Below are 14,053 nucleotides of genomic sequence, written 5' to 3'. Positions count from 1 at the left end.
GGTCGGCTGGGACCCCCCTGCCAGCCCAGGAGGCGGGGCGTGCCCGGCCCGGCCTCGCTCCTTCTGCCCGGGCGCGTCCCGCCCTGGATGCTGCCGGCGTTGAGCGGGTGGGAGGAGCCGGGTTTCCTCCACCCAGCCTATCTCGCAGGGCTGTTGTCGCGGGGACTGCACGGAGGGGAGGCTCTGCCGCCGCCGCCGCGCGCCCCGGGGAAGGCGAGGCGCAGGGCGGGCAGAGCAGCAGCCCGGGCGCGGCGCCCGCCCTTGCCCCGCTCCGGCATGACTGCGCGGCCCTGGCGGGAGGCCGCCACCCTGCTGCTGGCGGCGGGCAGCGGGCAGCGCGCGCGCGCCGGCGCCTTCGACTACCAGGTGCTGCTGCTGCGGCGCAGCGCCAACAGCGCCTTCATGCCCGACGCCCACGTCTTCCCGGGCGGCGTGGCGGACGCCGCCGACTTCTCGCCCGCCTGGCGGGAGCTGCTGCCGGCCGGTCCGCGCTGCGGGCTGGGCGCGGAGCCCCCCGCGCGGGCGCCGCTCTTCGCCGCGCGGCGCCCCGAGCTGGGCGGCGCGGCGCTGCCGGGGGACGTGGCGCTCCGCATCTGCGCCATCCGCGAGGCCTTCGAGGAGAGCGGGCTGCTGCTGCTGGCGCCCGCCGGCGAGCGCGCCGCGCGGGCGGACGGCCCGGCCCGCCTGCTGCCCGCCGAGCGCCTGCCCCCGCCGGCCGAGCTTGCGGCGTGGCGGCGGCGGGTGCAGCGGCAGCCGGCCAGCTTCCTGCAGCTCTGCCGCCGCCTGGGCTGCGCGCCCCACCTGCGGGCGCTGCACGAGTGGGACAACTGGCTGACGCCGGTGGGCCGCGCCGGGCCGGGCGGGCGCCGCTACGACACCGCCTTCTACCTGTGCTGCTGCCTCGGGCAGGGGCAGGGCCCGCCCGCCGCCTCGCAGGACCAGCAGGAGGTCACGGCCTGCCGGGTGAGAGTCCGCGCGCGGCGCGGCCGGCAGCGGGGGCCCTCCGGGGCTCGCGGTGGTGGGGCGCCCGGGGCGCGCTGGAAGCAGGCGGGGCTGGCATGGGGGCAGCCCCAGAGCTGCGATGGGGGTCAGTGACTTGCTTCCAGAAGCCGGGTTTGGATCCTGGGTTGGGCAGGAGACGCGGAAGGGGGTCCTAAAATCAGTGTTTCTCCCCCTTGGGCGCTGGAAGGTGGGTGGACTTCAACTCCCAGAATTCCCAGGGAATTCTGGGAGTTGAAGTCCACCCACCTTCCAGCGCCCAAGGGGGAGAAACACTGTCCTCAATGCACCCCCCTGCCCGAGTTCCCATAATGCATTCAACAGGATGAGAGCCCATGGCTGCCCAGGCTGGTTTCCCAGCGCACGTTGAGCCCCAAACAACTCCGCACAACCCAAAGTTGTGGATCCTGCAGGAAAAATGAAGAGCTTTCTTTCCCGGCTATTTAGCTGGGCGAAGGGGCTGATCTAACCTGATCCGTCCCGGGCTCCACAATTTGAGAGTGTTGTGACCAAAACCTGGGTCACCTTCGGCAACCAAATCGCTTTGAAGATACAACATAAATGTATGAGTGTGCAAACAATAAAACAACGCTCACTGGGCTCCCGGCAAAGCATTGTCAGCTTGTTGGGCTACGCTGAGACAATTTGATGATAGCTGAAGAGAAGGATTATTTAATACCTGAAACTTCTGTAAAGGATGTAATTAATTCCAATTTAGTTAAATGTCAATGCAAATGGTGGAATATATTTATCCAAGTCCCGCCAACTTCATTTCATCCAGGTTTATGGAGTGAGATCTCCAGCGTGCTTTTCCACAAAACAGAGCCAAACTCTGTATTTACATTATTTGTATGTTAGGGGCAAAAGGATCCTTAAATTAACATTGCTTTTGAAAAACAAGTAGCTGTGAAGTCCAGGTCCTTGTGTGGGTGAATTTCCTACCTACACAAGTCCTTGATTTGGCATTAAGGGTGACAGTAAACAGTTCCTTTGAGGAGAGGTAGTTTGTATGGGGCTCTGGTGGGTTCAGAGTTCATGCTTGAATAAGGACAGGAATCGGTGGCTTTAAGATACATACATGGTGACAGCCATTCTATATATAGGTGGAAATCTCATTGATGTCAGGGACTCGCACTCAACATGCATGTTTGAGTTGTGAAAGACTTGGAAAGGACATTATAACATGAGTCAGGGAAGTAAGCCAAGCCAAAAAAGAAAAAAAAATATATGATTCATGGTTTAATTTACTTGTTTTATTTTGTAGTTTGTATTTTCAGTATGTGTTTTAGAGTGTTTACTTCAAACACAGAGGAGCAAATAAATAAAGGATTGCACCCCAATCAAACTAGAAGAATTCTTTCCTGACCATAAAGTTAGACTCTGAGCTTAAAAGAAAACCCAACCAAAGTTGCTCAGCAAGATGGGTGACAATGTAAAACAAATGCATGAAAACCCAATCAGTAACCCTGAAAATAAAATATATTCAAAACTATTGGTACAAAGTTCCAGTATCTATTCTGCATCTCTTGTGAAAACACATCCTCTAAATATGTTGTAATGTCTTCTGCTTCCTTCAAGTAATATTTAAAACAATTCGTTTATTTCTGACATTACTAGTTCACATGTAGCATCAGCTGTCAGAATGATGTCCAGTAAAAATACAGCTAAAGTAAATAGATTGAAACAGACATTGAGAGCACCAGAAAAACAGAATTAAAAGTTGTACAAAATATGTATAAAGTCTACAGAATATCCCTTTAATTGGGAAATTACATGCCCCGGAGATTGACTTAATGCTTTATTCTTTTTCAGTGGTCAACCCCTTCAGAAGCTGTTGAACTTTTTAACTCTCAAGACATCTGGATAGCATCACCTCAGTTCTATGAGTTATGTAGGCTCTGCCATTTTTCATCACTTCATGATCTGGAGAGGTTTGGCTCACAACGGGCTTTAGAAGGTTGTGAACGTTGGATGCCTGTTGTGTTGACAGCTTCAGATGGCCACATGCAATTGTTGCCAGGTAGGTAAAAATGAGGGATTGGCCTTTTTTTTTTTTTTAATTAAAAAAAAGCCTGTTTATTGATGCACTGGACTCTAAACAGAAGCTGCAAAATGAATCAACCATTTTGAATAAGTGGGTTGCTGGGGGCCATATTCCAAAAAGTGGATTGCTTAGGACAAAAGCTAAATAATGTAATGTAATTAAAATTAGATTTCACCTAGTACACGTAGTAGGATTGATGATCAGATATTCATTCATCTTTTGTTACATTAAACATAGCTATAATGTCGTTTGCTTGATTTTAGAATTGCTGTGTACTGTGAAACCAGTGATTGTGGTTTGTAAATCTTAGATCATGGCTTAGCATGTTTATAAACCCAGTAAATAAAAGTTACTCCTGTGCACCCCTACTTTAATACTTCTGTTCTTGGTATGTCGAGACAAAACCTCTATTAAAAATAGTGCCTCATAATCAATATTTTGTCACTTTTCACACCACCATCTAGACTGAAGGTACCAACAGTACCAAAAATGCAGATTTATATCTCTAATTATATATATATACAAAACTGAGAAAAATAATTATATTTTTAGGTGACGATCTGTATCCAAAAGATCCTGATTTTACTGGAGAAAGAAAACCGGTGTTGACAACAAATAAAAAGATTGAAGAGCTAATGGAAGAGGCCAAAAGCCTTCATCGGATAGTGACACACAGCCTTAATAATGTAACTATCCACATGAATATCGAACCCAAATATAAACATATAAATCCAGTTAAGGTGAACTCTAAAATGGGAAATAATGCAGACTGCAACAGCAAATTGTAGTATTTCTTATACCGGAATTACTACATTTTGAGAGATTTTGGAATCTTGAGATTTCAGGAAGAACGAGGACTAATAGTATTGTGCCATTTTGTGGATACGCCTCAAGATTTATATTAATTATTTACATTTCAGTCTATGTGGATCAGTACAATTATTTTTGTCTAGGATGTCATCCAAATGTGCCAATTCTGGAATAGAGATCTATCTTCTAAGAACCCAAGTTTAATTTACTACTTTATTTACTTAATTATTATTTACTGTCATACCCTTAAAGGATTCAAGGTAGTTTGCAACTTAAAACAATGACAGTCCTTCAGTAAACAAAAAAAAATTATATTTTAACCCATATGAATTATTATTAAAGTTATCGTAAATGATTAGTAGGCATCCGGAGTACATGGATTTGGGTCACAAAAGCCACTGCAGTAATTGAGACAGAATGGTGGGCATGACGGGGTGATTGAAACCCCGCCCCTTTTTAATTCAGCATGCATTCAGTGCATGCAACACACCTTAAAAAGGGCGGGGCTTTGATCACCCAGTTGCATCTGCCCTTTTAAAGGCAGTGACCATTGCTGTAGATGATAGGTCATTTGCCCAAAATGAGATGAACTGAATGCTTTGAATGTATGGTAATAGTATTGTTCTCACTACCTGAAAATCATATTCAAAATAAGTGAATTGCAGATTGTATAATTATTACATGCATATATTCAGAACTACTTCCAGGAAGCACTTTTCTAGACTAACTCGTTTATGCTGACTATCCAGGGAATGAATTCCATTGAAAGCCTGGACTTCTGTTCTTATTTTTTGAAATGTCAGCTGTTGTGCCTTTAGGTTAGCTATGTTGTGCAATTAATGAGTTTCTGTTAAAAATAAATACTTTTAGTATTTTTTTCATGGGTTCCTTTATTATTGCTAAATTAATTTTCCCACAAATGGTCAATTCTCCTCAAATAGTGGAACTAGCTGGATTTTTATTTTTTAACATGAAAATTAAAAGATGAAGTTTAAATCTTACTGTATCTGGGGGGAATCCAGACTCGTTTGCTAGTTTTGGTTAATTCCCAGATATTTCAAGAAATGGAAACAAGGAAAATGATGCCACTGTTTGTGCAGAATACAAGGGGGACTTGTTTTCTTCTACAGTCTTAAAAAGAAAGAACAAACATAATAAATACCTCCCTAGTTTACAGATTAACATTAGGAAGTACAGTATATTAAAAATGCATGAGAAGCAAAAAGTATGTGAAAACATACTACAAGTATTGCCTTCTTTTGTTCTGATAGTATGTTTTTGAAGATGTCAGGAAGATTGATTGAACCATCTATATTTAACGTTCCAAGCCATCTCATTTGTAAAGCTCTAGCAGAAAATTGTTTGCCAACTCTAATTACATACAAAAGAAATCCTTGGGGTTGCTGCCTAAGATCCTAAAACACCAGTTCAAAGAAAGTGCTTTAATTCCTGAGCTACTATTGTGCTTGCTTAATTCCAGGCTTTCTGTAAGTCATAATTAAGTAATCATCTATTGTCACAATGAATAAATTGCAACAAATAGTGTGCAAAGCAGTCATTTTACCCAGGGCCATAAAACATTGAAAAGGTTTCATAACGTCAGAAGGATCGGACTTCTTTTCTCGTGGTTCGTGCCCAAGCCGGGAATCCAATAAAACAACCAGACATCAGTGGAGGTCAAAGAAAATATATTTATTCAACCCAAAGTTGTTAAGTAACATTGGGTGGCGGCCGCGATGGACCTTTCTTCTGTCTCCCTTCTTATAGGTTTTTAATTTAAAAATTTAGCCCATCATTATCAATAGAATGGAATGTGTTAGGGCATGAACTATTGTAATAAGCTATCAGCATGAACATCTTCCTCCTTTGGAATCCTTCCTTCCTTTCATATTCTGTTAAAACATATGTTTCCTTATCTATCGTTAACAATAATGTCTATCTAGATAAATGGACATTTTCTCTTTCCTATGTATATGTCTTCCTATACATAAAATACATGTCTTCCTTTGCACCAGTTTTGCTACGTGATATGCTCATTTATTTATAATAGCAGGAGTCAGTCTTTTTCTTATAAAATGGCATTATTATTGCCTATATAGTACAATCTTTCATCAATCCTTAATTTAAACATATTGTAAACATATAAAGAAAATATTCCAACAATAGGCAATGCTATTATCGATTATTCTCAAAACAGTCAATATTCAGAGTGACCCTGCAGGCCAACAGGCAATCTAAAGGAGACCATCAAATTAGAATTTGCGAACATCAGAGAAAATAAGGTGGATAAAAATGCCAAATCCAGTCTAAACATCTGTCTGTGCAACCAACCATAATATTAAACTTGTACATTACTGTACTTAGGAATGTTCAAAGGTCATGAGTCAAACAAGGAAGTGATAAGAAAATGGTAACCAATTCAAATATTTAATGTAATTTATATAATGAAACTGAGCAAACACAGGGAGGCAGTGAAGGACAGGAAGGCCTGGCGCAATATGCTTCATGGGGTCACGAAGAGTCGGACACAACTTAACGACTGAACAACAACATATAATTGTGGGGCCTGACTTTTGGTACACCCCATATAAATATAAAATAATTTCCATTTTAAATATGTACGGCTTTATTAAACAATTTCCTTTAAATCAGGAATTCTAATTTTACTTTTATTTTGCTGTATTACATGTTTAGCAAAAACATTCAGTGTCTCTGTTCACATTGGGCTAAGTCATTGTTTAATATATGAAATTAACCATAATTGGATGAAACATACTTCAGAAGAGTTGTAGGAATTTCATACAAACCTATGGTATAAATCCTTTAAATAAGTATCAGTGGGAATATAGCGGCTACGTATCTGCAAACACAAACATGAGCAAGGGACCTGCGAGTGACTCAAAATTGCACCAGGTGGTTTGCAGTGGGCTAAACCATAAAGGGCTTATGGCTTAATATGTTGCATGGACCCAGCTATTATAGCTAAAACAGGAAGATATTGGAAGATATTATTTATTATGCATTTGGTTTTATTTATTTTTATACTATTCTATACTATTTTAATTCTGTTTTAACTGATGTTATTTTTATTGTAAACCGCCCAGTTACTTCTTCATGAGATGGTGTCTAAATCATAAATATCTATCTATCTATCTATCTATCTATCTATCTATCTATCACTGGTAGCTTAACTTTAGATGCAAACCTAGCCAATCTTACATTTAGTAAAGTACAGTTAAAAGAAACGGTGCCTTATTAAGCAAACCTGATCACTTTCCACCCTGGGCTACCCAAACCACTAACCACAACAGGTTCCTTGCTTGCACTCTTATAGGCTGTGATTTACAAACCATGGTTTATGTTGTGCAAAACCCAACTGTGGCTCATTCAGTTAACAGTGGCCTTCTCTGTGTGCAAACAGGTTCTGTTTAGCAGTGCATGGAAACAAAAAAGAAGTCAACTGAGAAAACCTTCTGGGGGTGCCTTATTTCGTAAAACGTAGTTCACCCACTTCAAGGCTTTCGACGCCGCGGAAGCGCGCTCGGCATCACCGAAAACCAAAGGCAGAAGAGGGGGAGGCTGGCGCGCGCGCAGTCGCCACGGCCCCGCCCCTGAGAGCGTGCGTCAGGCTGCGTCGGCGCCGAGGGCGCAGTGAGCATGCGCGGAGTGGGCTCAAGCGGTGCCTTTGGCGGGAACCTCGTCCGTGGGGACACGGAGCCTCGGGGGCCGCGAGGAAACCGCGGAGGGTCGGGCGGCGGGAGGGGAGGCTTCTGGCCTTGGCCCGTTGCTTCCCGGCGAGCCCTCCTCCCCAACCGAGGGGGTTCCCCTTAGGTTAAAAGCCAGGATCGGCGTTGGACTGAGGTGGTCCAGGCTACCCTTGCATGGGGAGGGGGCGATAATAATAATAATAATAATAATAATAATAATAATAATAATTAATAATACCTTTTATTCTGTGTTGCTCTTCAGCCCAGCGAGGTTCTCAGGAGAAGGATTTAAAAAAAAAAGGCTCTCTCGTATTAAAAGCATGTTTTAAAAAGTCGTGAACGGGGACTCCTGAACCCCAGTTTTCCTGGCTTGGTGGTATTAAATACTTACTTTATTTACTTACTGAACTTAGGAAGCCACCTGACCATTCTTGCTTTCTGGGATGGGCTCCTTTATTTTAATTTGATTTAATTTTTACTTATTTCCCTGATTTCCCAACCAGCCGCCTGGTCTGGATTCCCTGGAGATTTCACCAGGCCCAATTCTGGCTAGTGCTTTAGCCCCACCAGTGCTGAACAGCCAGAAGTGAAATAGGGAAATGAAGTTCCTTAGAAAGAAGAAAAGCAGAATAACCATCTGGCTGTTTTACAAATACTTTAGGGAACAGCTGTGTCTCTTACCTGTTTTCTTGGGCGTGGGGAGCAGTTAGGCCAGCTGAACAGTACAAAGGTGGGCCTGGATTTTCTAGCAAAGTGTTTTTACAGAGAATTGGGGGAGGATGCATTGTTTTCTATGATAAATGCTACAGGATTGGTGGGTTTTACCTTTTTCTCGCCTCAGAATGGCAGGAAAGGATGCCGCTAGCTGTCAGCAGCTGTGATCAGAGGTAGCTCAAGCATAAAAGGAATCTGGGGCTGCAAGTTGCCCATCCCTGATTTAGGAAGCAGTGGGCTCAAATTGAGAAATCCATAGCTCCGCTGGCAAAACAGATTTACAATTTATGCTGCAGTTCTGTCCCTAGACATCGAAAAATAAGTTCTACTGGCAATTCTCATGTATGCTAAGCCACTATTTTGTAAACTATCTCTTGCATAATAAATCACAGTTTGCTTGTGATTTCATACTAATCTGTAAATCATGGCTTTTATATCAAAATGGTTTGGTCTATTATGTAAAGTTTAGGTTTGGCTTAGACCAAGGTGTGAATGAAGACTTAATGAAATTTAGCAGCTTACTCCTTTTAGGGTATTGAGAACTGCAGGTGCCCTGTTTGAGTTCATATCAAATACTACGTTTTTTAGACTTGGAGGACCTTTTCAGCAGAACTGATTGATAACAGAACTGCTGAAATTATTCTGTTATTTATTCTCTGGTAACTTTATCAAGTTGTAATGAAATCTTACATACATGTTTTCTAAAATTGTCAAACTTTCTCAAATGTGGCCTGGTTATTTCAGCTTTAAAATTATGTCAGGGGTATTTTCATTTTGTGAAAGCAGTTTCAGATTTGATGATCTGTTGCATTTTCAGAGGTGCAGATAAAGCTTGCAATTCTTCTTAGACATTGGAGAAAGAAAATGATTGAAGTCTTTATACTGAAGGTATTGTGATTAATTTTTAGTATATTAAATACCTAGTGCATTCATTTGGAACTATTTGAGCATGTTTTAATATGGGTTTTATCATACTTACTGATTAGATTGAAAATCCAGATTCCTTTTGGGTCTGCATAAAAGGAGGCAGAAAATTTGTAGACAATGAAATGGAATATAAAACACTTCAGACTGAAATGAATCTATTCTATAACAAATCTTATCGATGTGTGGATGAAGTCAAGCCGTCTGCATTAGAAGAGGGACAGGTGATTTTCTCAATCTGATTTGTTTGAATATATCTGGAAGAAATATAAAGCGTTGTCTTAAGAGTCTTTCCTTCTTACTTACTTACTTACAGTTAGGGTAAGTCCTCCCAAAAATGCTTATATGCGTTGCACTTGTAATATAATAAATATTATAGAACAACAAATTCTGGAATCTTAGATCATAGCAACAGTTTCATGGGGTGGTGAGGTAAGGGCTGAGGAAGCTTTTCTGATGCTCGCGGGTGGAAATATTAGTATGTTGTACTTATTAATATTAGGATATAAGATTTTTTCATGGCAGTGAAAATAAATTGTATTTTTTAATCTTAAACAGAAAGCATGGAAATAGAAAGGCATAACTACTGCAAAATCCATATGCTAGACAATATTTAAATAATTGATTTAAATGCTTGTGGAAGAGTACATGAAAAAATGTTACTGAATCTCTGGCTCCTTTTTTACACTGCCTGACATGTATTTTATCATACACGTGTTATACTTCACCAATTATCTTTTATCAAAAAACAACACTTTGTATAAAATTAAACATTTACACATCTTTCTTAGGTTTGTGCTGTTTATTGTCAGGAACTGAAATCTTGGTGCAGAGCTGTTGTTAAATCAATCATATCATGTACGGATTATTACGTTGCTGAGTGTTTCCTTGTGGACTATGCCAAAAGTGTTCATGTAAAGACAGAAAAGTATGTATTTATAACTTGTAAAGTCATCTAGCAAAGGATTGGACTGTGATTTGAAACATTTTAGTTGTAAGGTTACCTGTCTGCCCTATCACATAAGCCATGGCCCTGCTGAGTTGGTCTGATCCAGCCAATAAGTTAATGCAGGTATAGTTGGACATTTTTGGATTCATGCTCAGCCTAGGGTTTTTTAGAAACTTTGGGGTGACTGGTTTGTAAATCTAAAGAATAAGGACAAAATGGGTTTCTCAGGAGGTTAGGAAGAACACAAGATTATGCTCATTTTTAGGTTAGCTGGTTTTGCCTATAAAGCAGTAGCACTTTTTGTAAATTAAAGGTGGTTATGATCTGCAGTTTGAACAGTAAATCTGTGGAAATTATTGGTAGAAATGTGTAATTCTGTGTTGTGAAATCTGTTTCCTTTCAGGATCTGTGTTGCTTTAAAATCATTTATGAGACTGCCTTATAGAGCTAAGAAGTTTAGGTTGTACTGTGTCAAACCAGTAACACTACGTGTCAACTATTACAGTGACAATGCAGAGATAGTGTAAGTATGGCTACTGAGAGATTATGTAATGTATTCTAAGAAACATTTCCCCTAACTTCAAAGAGGATCTTTTCTGCATAACTATTTATAGTCTGTGCAATTTTCCCATTTTATACCTGCTACTTATACAAATGCCATTGGGCTGCATTTCTGTATGCTTCCTGTTTATTTTGCTGTGGTATTGTAATACATTAAAAAAATCTTATTTGCTTCTTTCTAGACCTGCTAACAAATGGGATATTGCAGCTATCCAGCACTTGCAAAATCTCCTGAATGGTAAGAAAGTAGGCAGAATAACATCTTGTATAATTTCAGATATATGGCAAATCTGTTTTATAAAACTGGCATGAAATAATGGAATTAGGAGACCTACATTTGCATGGGGGCAAGCCTGTGAGGTATTAATTCATGTCCAAAATGTATATTTGTTTGCTTAGATTTAAAAAAAAAAGGAAAATGTGCATTGCTGCCAAGATCAATTCCATACAACCCTCAATTTAATAGATCAGTAAAGGTTGTCCATTGCCGCCAGATGTCCAATAAATGGCAAGTGTTACTTTTTGAGCCGAAAACCTCTCATCAAAAAAAAGGGAGAAAAAAAGAACATAAGTTGCAGCTGGGCAGCATGATTGCAGGCAATCAAGCAATTGCAAGTGACTCTAGATCAGCCCACTGAAGATCAGAGGTTCGGAGCCTGGGAACACAGCCTTGAGTGCTGCCATCATTGCCTGCACATAAGTTGGCTCCAGTGCTCTCAAGTTCTGATCAGCTTGCCTATCTCTGGTGACTTACCTTGCTTGTGGTTGTGGAATTGCCTTTGGTTGCAGCAGATGCATGCAAAAACCTGCAACTTGCACTATCTGTCTCCTCTGCTGTAACTCAAACCCATGTCTGTTAAACCTGAAGTTCACTAAACCAAGGTCAGTTAACCAAGTTGTTTGGTACTTGGTCACAGTAGGCAACTTGAGGCCAGGTACTTCTGCCTACTACTTAGAATTAGAATCCTAAGATTAGTGATCAGCTTGTGAAAATATAACATCTTAAATTGCACTGTGCTAAGTGTTGGATTTTTAAATAACTGTTTATTGAATAAGTTAGAAGTGGTTACATTTTGCAATACAATAAGCCAAAATTGCTGAGTTTACATAGTTAGCAAAAGTTGGCTGGGTGCCACTGTTTGCTGAGGAAGAAAGAGTCTGTTCAGTCAAGCTGAACTCTAGATACCAGTTTTTAGCATAACAGGAGCAAACATACACCGATCCAGCGTATTGGATTCTATTTCTGAGAAGTTGTATGCCATTTTCTCTTTATGCCTTTACTATAATATAATGATTTGGTGTTGCAATCATTGGTATTTCAGGCCTTTAGACTTAATTGAAAAAGAGCTAATGATGAGTTGATTAGCTCCTTTATTTTGGTCAATGATCAGCAAAAAGAATTAATGATATGTGGAGAAACCTATAGCTATAGTAAGCTAATACTCCTGCTCCTTTTATTCATAGCAGCCACTCAAGTGGAGGCCAAATTATGTGCTGTTGAAGAGGATAGTTTTGCTGTCTGTCTTTATGTTACAAGAAGAGGTGAAAAGGTAAATCAGGATCACATTTACAAATTATATACAATCTTTTAAAATGGGCAACTGCTTGCTGTATTAGTGACATGTTAAGCCTGTGCAGCAGAGTGGAAAACAATACTCTTTTCAATGCAGTGCTTTCTTGTGGTAAAGTTTGTACTAGAGCATTGGGATAGATTATATTACTTGTCATTGCCCAGCGGTGTTTACCCTGAGATAAGATGCCTCTGTTGTTTAGTTAATGGGCTGCATTTTGTCTGTTTCTTTATCTGTTCTCTCATGTTTAAAGCCAGGAAAGGTCTGTTTCTTAAATTACAAACAGCAGATGAGCTCATCATTTGCCTCATTTATCTTACCTCAATCCAGCAAGCACTGTACTCTCTAGCCCAATTTTTAATTTTGGAGCTAGACTTGAAAAAAGGTGTCAAAAGGTATAGTGCAAGAAAAAGTGGAGATAAGATAAAGGGTTGATAGTTAAAAATTCTTTCTGCAGGTGAGAGTCTCTAAAATGTAGTGCTGACTTTCTTGAGTGTAGAATCCAAGATCAAACTTGGTAGGAAGAGACATACAGAGACAAAAAACCTACAACCATAGGATTTATTCGAGTTTTGATGCCCTCTGAAGGATTAGCCAAGCTAGATTATAGTTGATGTTCTCTGTGAATTGAGATCTAAAAATCTGTTTCAAAGTTTTCCATATTTATAACCAAGTGGAGACCCTCTGTTGTTAGAGCTGATATAAGCTGTAGCCGTTAAAACAAGTAGAACATCTTTAATATAGTTTAACTTAATATTGTGATGCTCTTTTATGCTGTTCTTAATAGTGGTGATACCTCTATTTTGACAAAATTCCTTAAATACTAGAGATGCCTTGTTGTTTTAAGTAGTCTTTATGACACATTAGTAATCTGTAATATGTGCCATAAGAACTTTCATATACAGGTAGTCGAGTTCCGTTCCCAAGGTCTGTTCTTAAGTCGAATTTGTATGTAAGCCGGAACAGTATTATTGTATAATACTGTATAAGTAGTATTGTTTAATGAACTCGAACCATTGTGCATTTAACTCGAATTTTGCTACAATAATTCTTAAATATGGCTTTTCTGTTTACTGGGCGTTCTTAACCCAGGGACTACCTATAATTTCTCTCCCTCATATTAAATCTTCATATGCAAAACATTGTTTTTGTCACAGGTGTGTGTGAATGATGATCTTGTTGCAAAGAACTTTGCTTGCTATGAAATCAGTAAAACAAACCAGAAACAAGTATCAGGAGGTGCTGAGTCTCTTTCAGAGGAGAAGAATCCTGTACTGCTACAATGGCCAATGTTATGGCAAGAATCTAAGGTTTCTGAGATGCGTGAGTATGGCAAATTGTTTCTCAAGCAGTGTGTCAGAGAGTGGTGGTAGCAGCTGAGAGGAAGTTGTGCTTCTTCTGGAATGCTTTCTGCCTGCACACTAGAGCAAGCCAGCACAACTGGCAGGAATGGCTGACACCCTTATCCAGTGTTCAGTGGTTAGCAATGTAGTGGCAGTGATGGAATTGGCAGGGCAGTGAGGCCTGAAGGTATTGGAGGCACTCACAATGTGTCTTTCAAGGCAGAAGTAGCTGCAAAAAGTTAGGTGGAAGTGGCTGATCCTTCCTGGTTGCAGCAATGTTTGATGGCAGCAGATTTTTAAAAAAATAGTCAACAGGCCACAGAAGGCTGCATGGGAGGCTGCCTGCAGCCCACAGGCCCTATGTTTTGTAGGCCTGCCCTAGGTTGTCTGCCAGAGAGAATTATCCGCATTCTAAATCCACATCCAGCTGC

The 14,053-nt window shown here is 41.1% G+C and overlaps 2 protein-coding genes across 6 annotated transcripts in view; both read left to right on the top strand.

Annotated features, from left to right (window-relative positions):
- Positions 1 to 52: 52 nt before the first annotated feature.
- NUDT19 (nudix hydrolase 19) lies at positions 53 to 5,878 on the top strand. Its single transcript, XM_088136070.1, has 3 exons — positions 53 to 963; positions 2,812 to 3,019; positions 3,596 to 5,878. The coding sequence occupies exons 1-3, from the start codon at positions 88 to 90 to the stop codon at positions 3,829 to 3,831; spliced, it is 1,320 nt and encodes a 439-aa protein (XP_087992196.1). The 5' UTR covers positions 53 to 87; the 3' UTR covers positions 3,832 to 5,878.
- A 691-nt stretch (positions 5,879 to 6,569) lies between these two features.
- The window catches only part of TDRD12 (tudor domain containing 12), a 33,209-nt gene continuing 25,725 nt past the window's right edge, over positions 6,570 to 14,053 (top strand). For 2 of the 5 annotated variants that reach the window (XM_088136069.1, XM_088136064.1), the window contains exons 1-8: positions 6,570 to 7,936; positions 9,092 to 9,162; positions 9,261 to 9,422; positions 9,990 to 10,126; positions 10,551 to 10,670; positions 10,891 to 10,946; positions 12,173 to 12,258; positions 13,437 to 13,602. In XM_088136069.1, the coding sequence (XP_087992195.1) occupies positions 9,139 to 9,162; positions 9,261 to 9,422; positions 9,990 to 10,126; positions 10,551 to 10,670; positions 10,891 to 10,946; positions 12,173 to 12,258; positions 13,437 to 13,602 (751 nt within the window). In that variant the 5' untranslated portion in view covers positions 6,570 to 7,936; positions 9,092 to 9,138. Of the gene's footprint in view, positions 9,163 to 9,260; positions 9,423 to 9,989; positions 10,127 to 10,550; positions 10,671 to 10,890; positions 10,947 to 12,172; positions 12,259 to 13,436; positions 13,603 to 14,053 lie in introns of all 5 variants that reach the window. The other 3 variants (XM_088136066.1, XM_088136067.1, XM_088136065.1) reach the window with 3 other exon arrangements.

Source organism: Python bivittatus, unplaced genomic scaffold (assembly GCF_059951505.1).
Source record: "Python bivittatus isolate LINGU-HERP-01145 unplaced genomic scaffold, Pbiv_v1 ctg000190_np1212, whole genome shotgun sequence".
Taxonomy (NCBI): domain Eukaryota; kingdom Metazoa; phylum Chordata; class Lepidosauria; order Squamata; family Pythonidae; genus Python; species Python bivittatus.
Note: the sequence above shows the minus strand (reverse complement) of the source record. Positions and strands in the feature narration are given on the sequence as shown.